The sequence below is a fragment of the Apus apus genome, chromosome 14, assembly GCF_020740795.1.
Source record: "Apus apus isolate bApuApu2 chromosome 14, bApuApu2.pri.cur, whole genome shotgun sequence".
Classification (NCBI taxonomy): domain Eukaryota; kingdom Metazoa; phylum Chordata; class Aves; order Apodiformes; family Apodidae; genus Apus; species Apus apus.
In genome coordinates, this window is record NC_067295.1 from 16,086,325 (window position 1) to 16,099,557 (window position 13,233).

Here is a 13,233-nt window from a genome sequence, read left to right on the forward strand (position 1 = left end):
CTGCTTCGTCAGAGTTTGCCATGGCAGGTGAGGAGCCAAACCCTCTGAGCGTTCCGCGGCCTCACGGATTTTGGCCAAAGGAACCAGGCGCGGAGCCCGACGAGGCTTTTCCTGCGAATCCTGGTGCAGCCTTTGCCCCCCGGCACCCCGGCGGGGCCGGGCAGGACGCACACCGGGCAGCCGGGGCCGGGGCTCCCCGCCCTCCCGGGGCTCCCCGAGCACGGGCCGCGTTTGCCACGGGCGAAGGGCAGGACAGAGCCCGTGACACGGCGGCTTCACCCCCCGCGCTCCCCCCGCAGCCCCAGGCTCGGCTGCACCTCGATGAAGCCGTTCGCGCCGGCGAGGCGGCCCGGGCCCCCCCGGGGGGAGCTGGCAGCCGCGTCCCGCCGCGCGGGGCCACCGGGAGGGCTGACACGGGCACCCGCGGCCCCGGCGAAGATGCCGGCCCGGTCGGGGCTGCCGGGAGCGGCTCAGGCCCCTGCGGCAGCCGCGGGGGGGGCTCGGCCGGCACCCCCGGGAGGGGAACGCGATCCGCGGCGCGGTCCGAGCGCCGGGGGTGCCCGGTCCCGCCGGGGGTGCCCGGTCCCGCCGGGGGTGCCCGGTCCCGCCGCGGGAGCCGCCGCCGGGGACACCCCCAGAGCGGGAGCAGCGGGCGGAGCCGCCCAAGGGCCCCGGAGCTGCCGCAGCCCCGGGCGGGGCCGCCCCCGCCGGCCGGTCCCGGTGAAGCCGCTGCCCCCGCGCATCCCCCCCCCCCGGCCCGGTCCGGCCGCCCCCCGGGACTCACCTCCCGCCGGGACCCCCTCCCGGGCCGGGCGGCTCCGGCTGCGGCTGCGAACGGGCCCCGCCCGCCCCACGGCCCGGACCGCCCCGCGCAGGCGTGAAGCGGGGAGACGTCATGGGGAGGTGCGTGTGTGAGTGGGTGTGAGTGAGTGAGTGTGGGTGTGCGTGGGTGTGAGTGAGTGTGGGGGTGAGTGTGAGTGGGTGTGAGTGAGTGTGAGTGAGTGTGAGTGAGTGTGGGTGTGGGTGAGTGTGGGTGTGGGTGAGTGTGGGTGAGTGTGAGTGAGTGTGGGTGTGGGTGAGTGTGGGTGTGAGTGAGTGTGGGTGAGTGGGGGTGTGGGTGTGTGTGAGTGTGGGTGAGAGTGAGTGTGGGTGAGCGTGGGTGTGGGTGTGTGTGAGTGTGGGTGAGTGTGAGTGTGGGGGTGTGGGTGTGTGTGAGTGTGAGTGAGTGTGAGTGGGTGTCAGTGAGTGTGGGTGTGTGTGAGTGTGGGTGTGAGTGAGTGTGGGTGAGTGTGAGTGGGTGTGAGTGAGTGTGAGTGTGGGTGTGTGGGTGTGCGTGAGTGTGGGTGTGTGTGAGTGGGTGTGAGTGAGTGTGAGTGTGTGGGTGTGAGTGAGTGTGTGTGAGTGTGTGAGTGGGTGGGTGTGAGTGAGTGTGGGTGAGTGTGAGTGTGGGGGTGTGGGTGTGAGTGAGTGTGGGTGTGTGTGAGTGTGTGTGAGTGTGTGTGAGTATGTGAGTGGGTGTGCGTGAGTGTGGGTGGGTGTGAGTGAGTGTGGGTGTGAGTGAGGGTGTGTGAGTGTGAGTGAGGGTGTGTGTGAGTGAGTGTGTGAGTGTGGGTGAGTGTGTGGGTGAGTGAGTGTGTGCGGGTGAGTGTGGGTGAGTGTGGGTGAGTGTGAGTGTGGGTGTGAGTGTGGCTGAGTGTGAGTGTGTGAGAGAGTGTGAGTCAGAGTGTGTGAGTGTGTGTGACACCGTGTGAGTGGGTGTGAGTGTGAGAGAGTGTGAGTGTGTGTGACACCGTGTATGTGTGAGTGGGTGTGTGTGAGTGGGTGTGACCCTGCATGACCCTGTGTGTCTGACCCTGTGTGTGTGTCTGACCCTGTGTGTTTGCACAGGCACATGTGCACACTTAGGGCACATCTAGGCAGGTGTGCAGGGCACTGCAGAGCTGGGTGCTCATCCACTGCATGTGTGCACAGATGGGGTGTGCACTGGGAACGGGTTGTGCACGGAAGTGCTCAGGGCAGCACACTTGTGTCCCAGCGCCCTGGGGGAGCTCCGATTCCATGGGGAACACCGGAGTGCAGGTGTGTGAGGGCTGCGGGCGTGCAAGGGGCCCTTGTGTGTTTGTAAGAGCTCTGTTTGTGTGTGCAAGGGGCTGTGTTTGTGTGTGCAAGGGGCTGTGTGTGTGTAAGGAGCTGTGTTTGTAAGGGGCTGTGTGTGTGCAAGGGGCTGTGTGTGTGTGTGCAAGGGGCTGTGTGTGTGCAGGGGGCTGTGTGTGTGTGTGCAGGGGGCTGTGTGTGTGTGTGCAGGGGGCTGTGTGTGTGTGCAGGGGGCTGTGGGTGTGTGTGCAGGGGGCTGTGTGTGTGTGCAAGGGGCTGTGTGTGTCTGTGTCACGCTCGTGCGCTCTGCCGGGGCTGTGAGTGTGAGCAGCCGTGCAGGGGCCGATAGGGCTGGACCGACCCTGCTTCCCCGTGCTCTCTCTGCCGGGCAGAGGAGGGGGCCGGGGGCTGCAGCCCTGCCCGACCCCTGCCCAGCCCTGCCCAGCCCTGCCCGACCCCTGCCCGACCCCTGCCCAGCCCTGCCCAGCCCTGCCCGACCCCTGCCCAGCCCTGCCCGGTCCCGCCGGGAACACCGAAGGGGGGGGAAATTGTTACAGGAGGGGGAGAAGGAAGAGGGTGGGGAGAGGGGATGGGGCGGCACAGCCAGGGCTCGGCACAGCCAGGGCTCGGCACAGCCAGGGCTCGGCACAGCCAGGGGTGGAGGGTCCCCCTGGGGGGGCTGCCCGGGGGGTGGCTGGGGTGCCGTGGGGACTCTCACCCGAGCAGCCTTTCTCCGCAAGATACCGAGAAGCAACTTTTTGGGGGGATCTCCACTGAGATGAAGGCTGCAGCCACCACTTCGGAGCTGCTGTTCTGCTGCAGTCTTGAAATCTTGAGGCTTCCGAGTCACCCGCTGTGCCCTGGCTGACCCCTGGGAGAGGAGACAACCGGGCAAGAAGCAGAAGCAGGGCAGGGGTGGTGCTGTGTGGGTGAGGGAAAGAGGGAAGCAGCTCCATCGGCTTTCAAAATAGCCATGGACGGAGTGACACTCATGACTGCACCGCTGTGACCCCTGGGGCTGCAAGGGGACACCCTGCTCTCCATCTCGGTGGCTTCATTCCTTTCTCAGGCCAGTGCTGAGGTTTGGCTTCCTGGGGACCCAAGTGAGTTCCAGCCATGGGTCTGGCCCTCAAACAGTCACCTGCTGGGTTTCTCCCCCCCTGCCACGCTCTTGTTGGAGGCTGCTGCTGCTGCACGGGACGGGGTGGCCGCAGAAGTGTCCCCACTGGCTTGGCCTGTGCTTGGGTCCCATCTCCTACTGGGCTGCCCTGGGAGATGCACAGACCAGGAGCCGTCCCCCCACGCTACCCCGGCTTGTTCAACAGACACCCACAGAGCAGGAGCCCATCTGCCAGGGTCAAGGGAGCAGCCACCAGACCACAGCAAAGCTCTCCAGCTCACTCATCTACTTAGTGGTGCCCAGCAAAGCTCATTACAGGGCTCAGCAGCAGGAAGAAGCCAGCCCAGCTCAGCCAGTTGCCACACGTGCGCTTTGAAATGTGAATCCTGGCTGGGCGTGGGGCTGGCGTGTGCCTTCCCACCCCGCGTGGCCTGCCTGAGGGCTTGTCACCTCTCCGTGAGCCTTCCCCCATCGCTTGTCACCAGGGCACACAGCACCCTGTGTGGCGTGGGGAAGGCTCAGCACTGCCTGGGGACCCTGGCCCTGCCCCAGGCGATGCCTGCAGCCAGTTCCAGTCATGGGTGACTCCTGTCCTGGGGAGGATCTGGGACAGTCGGTGCCCGCAGTGACAGCCTCATGTCAGCCTGGGCTGAGCCACCTGTCCACACCCCTGCTCCAGCCCGGGTTTGATCCTCCCCGGTTACAGCAGCCTCTGTTCTCCCTGTGACCTTCCCTCTCGCCTCATGCAGTTCCCCTCCATGCCTGCCTGTGAAGGAAGCTGAGCGATTAGATCAAAACAGAACTCTTGCCAAAGAAAGTATTTACAAGGCTCCTCATGGCTCCTGGAACAGAAGGCGGGAGATGTTGCAACGAGGTGCAGCGGCTCAGCTCACACCTGGGACAGGGAGTGTGCAGGAGAGGGGTGGTGGGCTGAGCAGGGACGCAGGAGAAACCGACAAGACGCTGCCAGAGAAGGGCAGGGGGTCTCAGGCAGCAAGAGAAGGCTTGTCTGGGTGATGTCCCCCTTGGAGATCTCCCATCACTTATACACCTGCACTGAAAGGAGGAACCAGCCCCTGTGCTGGCAGGGCAAGCCTGCCAAGACCTCCTCCTGCTACCTGCTGGGGGCTTGTGTGTCCCTGTGACCAATGGCTCAAGCTGTTCATCACCTTCCCTTGTTGGCAGTCATCACCCCCCACCTCCCTAGGGTTATTCCCAGGGGACATCCGCTGGGGCCACCCATCCCCAGCAGGGGGGACACCCATCACACTGTTTCAAACTATCTGCCTGGCTCAGAAGCCCCAGTTCTGCCTGCCCCATTCCTGGTTTCAGGATTAAACCTGTTCTAAAGCTGCAGGCTGGTGCCAGGAACCATCTTACCTGCCCACTGAGGAAATGCTTCCGTGTCACCATCCAAAATGCAGGATGGGTTGGCAGAGGTGCCAGGGTGGGGACATGCTGGCAAGTCACCAGCTCAGACACATGGCCCAGACCTGGCACAGTGTGTGCTGGCTCCTCATCTCACCTCCTGCAGCCAGCAGGAAAATGCAGATGCTGGGAAGAGGAACCCTGCTGAATGATTGCATGGTTAAAAAAGGAACTACTGGGCAAACTCAAGTGGAAGAGGAAAATCTACAGATCATGGAAGGAGGGGCTGGTCACTTGGGAGGAATATAGGTCTGTTGCCAGAGGATGTAGGGAGGCAATTAGGAAAGCTAAGGCCTCCTTGGAACTTAACCTTGCAAGTCAGGTTAAGGACAATAGAAAGGGCTTTTTCAAATACATAGCTAACAAATCTAACACTAGAGGCAATATTGGCCCACTGAGGAATGAGGTGGGAGCCCTGGTGACAGAGGATATAAAGAAGGCAGAGGTGCTGATGCCTTCTTTGCCTCTGTCTTTACTCCTGCAGGATTTCCCCATGAGCCCCAGATTCATATAGCCCCAGAAGAAGTCAAGATAGAGGAGGAGTTTGCCATGGTAGATGAGGATTGGGTTAGGGATCAGTTGAGTAATCTGGACATCCATAAATCGATGGGTCCGGATGGAATGCACCCAAGGGTGCTGAGGGAGCTGGTGGAGGTCATTGCTAGGCCACTCTCCATCATCTTTGGTAAGTCATGGGTAACAGGAGAGGTGCCTGAGGACTGGAGGATAGCAAATGTCACACCAGTCTACAAGAAGGGCAAGAAGGAGGACCCGGGTAACTATAGACCGGTCAGCCTCACCTCCATCCCTGGAAAGGTGATGGAACAACTTGTTCTTGTCACTATCTCCAGGCATATCAAGGATATGGGGGTCATCAGGAGCAGTCAGCATGGTTTTATCAAGGGTAAATCATGTTTGACTAACCTCATAGCCTTCTATGAGGAAATTACTAGGTGGATAGATGATGGTAGAGCGGTAGATGTGGTCTATCTTGATTTCAGTAAAGCATTTGACACTGTCTCCCACAGCATCCTTGTAGATAAGTTGATCAGGTATGGGTTTGGTGATCAGGTAGTGAGATGGATCAAGAACTGGTTGAAAGGAAGGAGTCAGAGAGTTGTAGTCAATGGGGCAGAATCTGGTTGGAGGTGTGTGACCAGTGGAGTCCCTCAGGGGTCGGTACTGGGACCGGTGTTGTTCAATATCTTCATCGACGACCTGGATGAGGGGACAGAATGTACCCTCAGCAAGTTTGCTGATGACACCAAGCTGGGAGGAGTGGCTGACACACCAGAAGGCTGTGCTGCCATTCAGAGGGACTTAGACAGGCTGGAGAGTTGGGCGGGGAGAAACATGATGAAGTTCAACAAGGGCAAGTGTAGAGTTTTGCATTTGGGGAAGAAAAACACCATGCACCAGTACAGGTTGGGGGCTGAGCTGCTGGAGAGCAGTGTAGGAGAAAGGGACCTGGGGGTCCTGGTAGACAGGAGGATGACCATGAGCCAGCAATGTGCCCTTGTGGCCAAGAAGGCCAATGGATCCTGGGGTGTATTAGAAAGGGGGTGGTTAGTCGGTCAAGAGAGGTTCTCCTGCCCCTCTATTCTGCATTGGTGAGGCTGCATCTGGAATATTGTGTCCAGTTCTGGGCCCCTCAGTTCAAGAAGGACAGGGAAGTGCTGGAAAGAGTCCAGGGCAGAGCCACAGAGATGCTGGAGGGAGTGGAACATCTCCCTGATGAGGAGAGGCTGAGGGAGCTGGGGCTCTTTAGATTGGAGAAAAGGAGACTGAGGGGTGACCTCATTAATGTTTACAAATACGTAAGGGGTGAGTGTCAGGGAGATGGAGTTAGGCTTTTCTCAGTGATGACCAGTGATAGGACAAGGGGTAATGGGTGGAAATTGGAGCATAGGAGGTTCAAGGTGAATATACGAAAAAATTTTTTTACTGTGAGAGTGACAGAGCCCTGGGACAGGCTGCCCAGAGAGGCTGTGGAGTCTCCTTCACTGGAGACATTCAAAACCCACCTGGATGCGTTCTTGTGTGATGTGCTCTGGGTGACCCTGCTCTGGCAGAGGGGTTGGGCTGGATGGTCTTTCCAGGTCCCTTCCAACCCCTAAGATTCTATGATTCTATGATTCTATGATTTCTCCCTCGGTTCCTCTGCTTTCCCCACGGTCCTGCCATCCCAGGCCAGCAGCTGGGCAAGGACTTTGGCTGGGGTGCACCACTGCTGTCTTTGTGCCACCACCTCTGCATTGCCCCTTGCTTTCCCTTCCAGTCCCTGCTGCTTAGCTGCTCCCTGCAAGGGACAGACACCCCATAATGCCTGGTGGGACCTTCCTCTAGGGCAGCCAGTGGCTCAGGAACGTGCAGTGAAGGCTTCCCTGGACACCACATCTTGTGAGCCAGTGACAAACACATCAACTTCCGCTGTGAGACCATTTCTCATCTCGTCCCAGTTTCTTCCCACTCCTTAACTTTGCTGCAGTGCGGGGTGGTGCAATCCTGGGACTGCAATTTTTTATCCTCAAGTGCCTCCACCCAGGAGAGAAATGCCAGATGATGGTTCCCATGAACGTGGTGAAGCAGATCCAGCACCTTCTGCTCCCCCAGTCTCGGCAGAAGACAAGCCCTGCTCCTGCCTGTGTCCCAGCTCCTGCCCGTGTCCCAGCTCCAGCAGCACACCCTGCCACCCTGCTCCTTCTTATTAGGAGCACAACATCAAGGGTTTGCTGCTGCAGAAGGACGAGGTCTGTGTGCACATGCACTCTCAAAACCTCGCTGCCCACGGGCAGGGGGCTCAGCTCCACACAGCCGGGCAGGCTGGGAACAACCATTCCTCTTGGGAACACAGTTTGCATGGAAGCAGAAGGGATGGGGGCAGTTCCCACCTGGTCTTATTCCAGGGAAAGGTGTGTTCTTGTTGATTCCCAAGCAAGACCCTGAGGGCTGCTGCAGCTCATGCCCCCTGGCATCCACAGTGTGTGGGGAAGAGCTCAGGAGGAGCTGCTGCCCCCTCAGGGAAGTCATTCCTGGGGGAATGAAGGGACCTTCCTGCCCTGTCTAGGTGCAGGTGCCTGCTCAGGCTCCTTTCCATCGGGGTGGCTTCCCTTTTCCCTTGCCCCCCCCTACCCAAGGCATGCCAGCTTGCAGCCCCCCAGCCTTGGCTGCCAGGTTGGAGTCTCCCAGCTCCTGGCTGGTGCTGAGGGGCTTGGCCTGGCCCCCTGCTCCAGGGAGATGTGTTGGGAGCAAGGACTCCCCTTGCAGTGCTCAGCTGCAGGAAGATTTCTGTGGGCTGGGAAGGTTGGCAGAGGAGGAAGCTTTCCAGGATCCCCTGCTGGTTTTCCCTATCCCTGCCCTTGCTAAACTATGATTTCCCTGGCAGAGCTCTGCAGGGACCTGGTGCATCCTCTGGTCTCACCAACCTCCTGCAAAGTGTCCCCAGGTTGTCTCTGCTCTCTCCCTGCGTCCCTTCTCTGTCCCCATGTCCCTGCTGGGGGTTACAGAGCTCAGTGCCCCTGACAGCCCCTGGTGCACCACCAGCATGGGGGAGACTTGGCTGGAAACATCTACCACCGCTCCCCTGTGCCTGGCAGAGCATCCCGCTGCAGCTGGAGAGGTGGTGGGTGGAGCTGGGGAGGCCTCAGAGCCCAGGACACACACGGGCAGGGTCTGCTGGCAATGCCCAAGGGCAGGCAGCTTGTCCCTGTGTCCCCACGGGCAGTTCCCAGGGGGGTGCAGCCATCCCTCCCGTGCCAACAGCCAGCACCTCCTGCAGCGGCTGGACCCGAGCCGAAAAGCTCCCGAGGCCTCTCCCGGGAATGCAGCACCACCCTGCAAGTGGCATGGCTTCACTTCAGGATCAAAGAGGTGTGTAAATGCAAAGGAATAGCCTCATTTCATTAAGAGCAATTGAAGAACTGGCAGCTTTGGGCGCTCTGTCAAGCACCTTGATCTCTGCCAGCACGTAAATGGGGTAAGTCACGCGCTCGGGCTGCTGGCAGCCGTGCTGGGAGGGCAGGGGTGAGATAAGGGAGACATAACTGAGCCTTCAGCAAGGAAATCCCTGGAGGGAGCTGCCATTCCAGCTGCCTGCACGTTCCCGGCAGGCACAGCAGCCCAGAACATCCTCACCACACAAAGGTCAGAAAGAGGTGGGTCTTGTCTTTTAAGTTTAGACATTTCCCTCTTCCAAAACCAAGGGAGAGTTAAAAATTCCCCTCAACCTCAGCTTTAGAGGAAGCTGGACCCTGGGCAGGCAGTGCTGCCAGCTCAGCAAGGGCAGGCAGGCTGCTGACTCTGTGGGCTGGATTGTGGCTTAGGAAAATACCTAGAGAAACTTTCAGGATAGAAGGAGCAACTCCAGGAAAGATGAGCTCTGGCTAAAAGAAAACCCAGCTGGGGTGGTGGCCCTTGAAATGAAAACCACCTTAGGAGGGGTTTGAAATCGAGGATAGTGGGTGAGATGAGTGGGCAGTGGGGCAGGGAACCATCAGGAGGTCAGTTTGTAACTCTGTCCCTTTAGTAATGGCATGAGAGAAGTCAGAGAAAAGGGACATTTAGGAAAATCAGACTGCCAGGACAAGACCAAATGCTCTGCGGTGGCTGCGGTCCCGGCAGGGAGAGGAGAGCAGCCTGTTTCAGATGAGTATGAGGCATTTGGGAAACCCCAGGGTGCAGTGACAGGGACAGCCCAGGGATGAGAGCTGAGAAGAAGCTGGTGTGGAGCAGGCACTGGCTTGAGGGAGTAAATGGGTGATAGGCATCAGGGATCCACACACATCTGCAGAGAGTGGACCATGAAACACAGGGGATGGACAGAGGTCATCAGGCTTTGCCTATAAAAGACCCAGAGAAGATGGGGACAACACCCGCAAAGTGCTGAGGGAGGATGGGAGAGCAAGAAACCGCTGCCTGGGGAGACACGGAGCTGGGAAATGTCCCAGCAAAACCACCCGAAAGGGCTGCACCTGGAGCCCCCAGCTAGAGAACCACTGCAACAGGCAGCCCCTGAGCCATAAACCGGTGTAGGAGGGTGAAAAAAGCCTGCAGGCGTACCCAGACTTGCCAGAAGGAAGTGCATAAAATGAAGAAATTGGGTGGAAGAAGCAAAAATAGAACACAGAGCAACTTGCAAGCAACACGGGGGCACCGTCCAGCCTGGGGGGAGAGGCTCCCGGGCAGGTCCTGGTGCAGTACCACGGGGAGCCTGCTGGAGGGTGGTTTAACAGCAAAGCAAGCTCGCCAAAATCCGAATTCATTGTAAAATTAAAACGCATAACATGAAAGAAATAAAATTTCTTCCAAAACCTGGCATTTTCCTTTCCAAACCAGGAAAACAGTAAGATGCAACAAATAAAAATAAATCCTCAGCAAGTTAAGAACCACGTTCACACGGATGGGAAAATATTTGGGGCTTGTTTAACCACTTAAAAATCAACAGCAGTGTGGTTTTGCAAACCCACGGGAAGCTGGAAGTCTGCTGCAAACCCACTGTGGCTGGAGAGGGACTGGGCTGGCTCAGGGTTGGGGTCAGGGCTGCAGGGGGACACAGGGAGCAGGTCCCCAACATCCCCACACCAGAGTGGGAGGTGACAAATGCCAGGCTAATTTTTAGGAAGGGCTCCATGGGGATCCAGGAAACACCGGGGTTTTAACCTGGCTTTGGTATCAGGGAAATCTGCTGAAAGATGTAAGAAAAAAATGCATTAGAAAATGTGTAGATAAAGACAATATCCTGAGGCAACCCCCAAGGAGGGCTGCAGGAGGGAAGTCTTGCTGGAATGACAAGGAAGATGTAAACAATGGTGAATCAGGTGCTACAGAAACAACATTTTCTGCCAAACTTTGATAAAGATCTCTCTCCAAAAGCTCTTCAGTAGGTTAAGGTGGATAAACAGTGGGGTTTTAATTGTGAATTAACTGCTTAAAAGTTAGGAGGCGAGGGCAGGGATAAACAGCCAGGATCTGTGCCAGACCTGTGCTAGTAAGAGAGAGCAGCTCTTGCTGCCACTGAACAGCATTTCAAGAGTCAAATCTGAAGCTGACTGTGAAGAGCTGGAAAGGGATTGCAGGATGTCAAGCAGCTGGGCAGACAGACACCCAGTGCAATTCAATATAATTCAATTCAAGGCAATGTAAAAGTAATCCTGTGTGTCCACAGCGACGGGCTCTGAACAAGCCTTGCTGTTCAGGGAGATGCTGGAGCCCTGGTGGGTGCTGGGCCTGCACCTTCAGCATCAGTAACCAAGGGAAAAGGAAGGAATTGCTGGGATTGCTGAGCTGTGTGAGCATGGCTGGAGCAGCTGGGAGGGCAGGGCAGGGAGGCAGAGAAGCAGGGAGCAGGGCAGTGGAACAGCTCCCAAGGGGCAGGGATTCAGTGCACACCACAGCCTGGCAGGGTGACAAGGAGGGGACCTGGGAAGGGGTCACTGAGAGGGGAAAACAGGAAGGAATATTTGCATATCCTAGAGCAGAACTTCCAGGAACACCCCCAGGGCTGGATCTGGGTTAAAATGACAGGAAGCACTTTCCAAGCTGTGCAGGACCATGCCATGGGGGGTGGGCTGCCTCTCCTGTGGAGACCAAGTGTGCAAATGGGTTCACAAGGGCAGAGGAGAGACATGGAGGGCTGGTCTGTGGGGCTGCACCAGTCCAGGATGCTCCCAGCCCACTCCTGGCTGAAGAGGACAAGGACAAAGTCCCCACTGCTTGCTCTGACTTCAGCCTTTCCATGGTCCCAGGTGTCCCCACCCTGGTCCCACCCTGCTGTGGCTGTGCTGGCCCTTCCCCAGTGCCCCAAGCCTGGTTCCTGCCCCAGGACCAGCCCCAGACACCCCAATTCCTCACCCTGCTCCCATGTGTGCCCCAACAGCCTTTTGGGACACTGGCAGGGCTGAAGCATCTCCAGACCTGGGGCCCCCATGCTCACTTGTGGTGCTTTAGAGCCTAAAGGTCCAAAGCAGCAAAGTTTCACCTCAGAATCTGCTCCATCCTGCTCACAGGAGGCTGCCCAGGAGCTGGTCCCCCCCCTGCAGCCCAAACTCTAGGCTGGTTTTCATTGCCTGAGGCAGGAAAGAGGGAGCAAATCCCTGCTGAGCTGAGAGCAGGTGGAAGGTGCAATGCCCACAGGGACCATCCCCAGCAGCACCACCCGGGCACCCAGCTGGCCCTGCTGAATGCTGATCCACATCCCCAGTTAGCAAGTGGAGAAAATCCCTAGTTCCCCTTTCATCCATTTATTATGGCTTCATTTTCCACTGCTAAGTTATTACTTTCAACACATCACTGAAACAGGGCAGGGCTTTCTCTTCCAGGATGCTCTTAGTGGCTCTTGGAAATAAATCCTGAAGAATAGCCTTTTTCCACAAGTTTTTTTGTCTGCCTTTTCCCATCATTGTTTTCCCTCAAGAGTTTTTCCTGTCTTTGTGAGGATTTGATGTTTTTAAAGCACTATGTATTTTTGTTTACTAACTGGATTGTTCTCTGCCCAAATGGAACCTAATCAGGTCATTGTCACTGTTCCCTAGGCAACCAACGGAATTATAGAGCCATGATAATGAATTAATACTATTTTTTAAAGTTTTTTTTTACAATAAAATGGCAACTGCAAGGCTTAATAAATCGTTGCTGAAATGAGGCATTCACAGCTGTGCCACCAGTCCCTGTGGAGGGCTTTAGTCCAATGATCATTGATCTTGATGCAAGAACTAAGGGATGACAAAATACCACACACCAGTTGTAAGAGTAAATGCAAAGCCATCTGATGAAGAAGGGCTGCTTCTTCCCTGTCAAAATTCTGAAGGGATGCTTTGGCGATCAAAGGAGGTGCCCATCTGCACCTGAACAGGGTGTGGGAATAGCTGGAGCTGAAATGAAGGTTGTGCAGGGGGAGGGTGACGGGGAAGCCCGTTCAGCACATCCCTGCAGTGCCAGGGAAAAGGAGAAGGAGTGACTGTTGAGTGCAGTGTCCTGGTGAACGTGGAGGGAAGAAGAAGAGGACTGGCCAACCTGCCCTGCTGCTCCTGACAGTGCCTACATGCTTCAAAGAGAAACCCCAGCAACGGGCTGCAGGAACCAGTCTGCCCACGAGCTGTGCCTCTCAGGGTCACTCAGCAGAGCTTTGGCTTTGCTGGGACTCTTTTCTGCGTTTAGTGACACGCTCTGGTGTTTGGAGGGACTGGGAGGGAGTGACCAGCCTGTGGGAGGACGGGGTCTGTGAGAACACCTCATTTGGAGATGCCTCTTCCAAAGGTGGGCTCAGCCAGAAGGTCGATCCCCTGTGTGTTGTTTTATCCCCCTGCTCTCCTCATCAGCCGCACCCCGAGCTCATTTCTCAGTCCCCTCTGTGCTTCTGTTAGAAATGAAACACTACGTTGATTTTGCATTCTAGTGTTAGAAACGTAGTGTTGGTTTGGTTCACATGTATATATTCTAGTGTTAGGAATATATCGTTTGTTTGAGCACATAAATATATATACTTTAGTGTTAGGAATATAATTGTTTGAGATAAGTGAGATGTCTGCACATTCCAATTACTCCAAGAGTGGTTTACGGCCCAAGAAACTGAGGGACTTAATTGGGCTCCATCT

General features: G+C 56.9%; 2 protein-coding genes across 2 annotated transcripts in view; one reads left to right on the forward strand and one right to left on the reverse strand.

Moving 5' to 3' along the window:
• ABCA3 (ATP binding cassette subfamily A member 3) overlaps nucleotides 1–861 on the reverse strand; it is a 31,997-nt gene extending 31,136 nt beyond the window's left edge. Inside the window, exon 1 of the mRNA XM_051631881.1 lies at nucleotides 785–861. The gene's annotated coding sequence lies outside the window, so the exon portion shown is untranslated. The remainder of the gene's footprint in view (nucleotides 1–784) is intronic.
• Nucleotides 21–881, forward strand: LOC127390649 (translation initiation factor IF-2-like). The gene has a single exon (XM_051632482.1). It carries the CDS (start codon nucleotides 21–23, stop codon nucleotides 879–881), a length of 861 nt encoding a protein of 286 aa, XP_051488442.1.
• The last annotated feature ends 12,352 nt before the right edge of the window (nucleotides 882–13,233 follow it).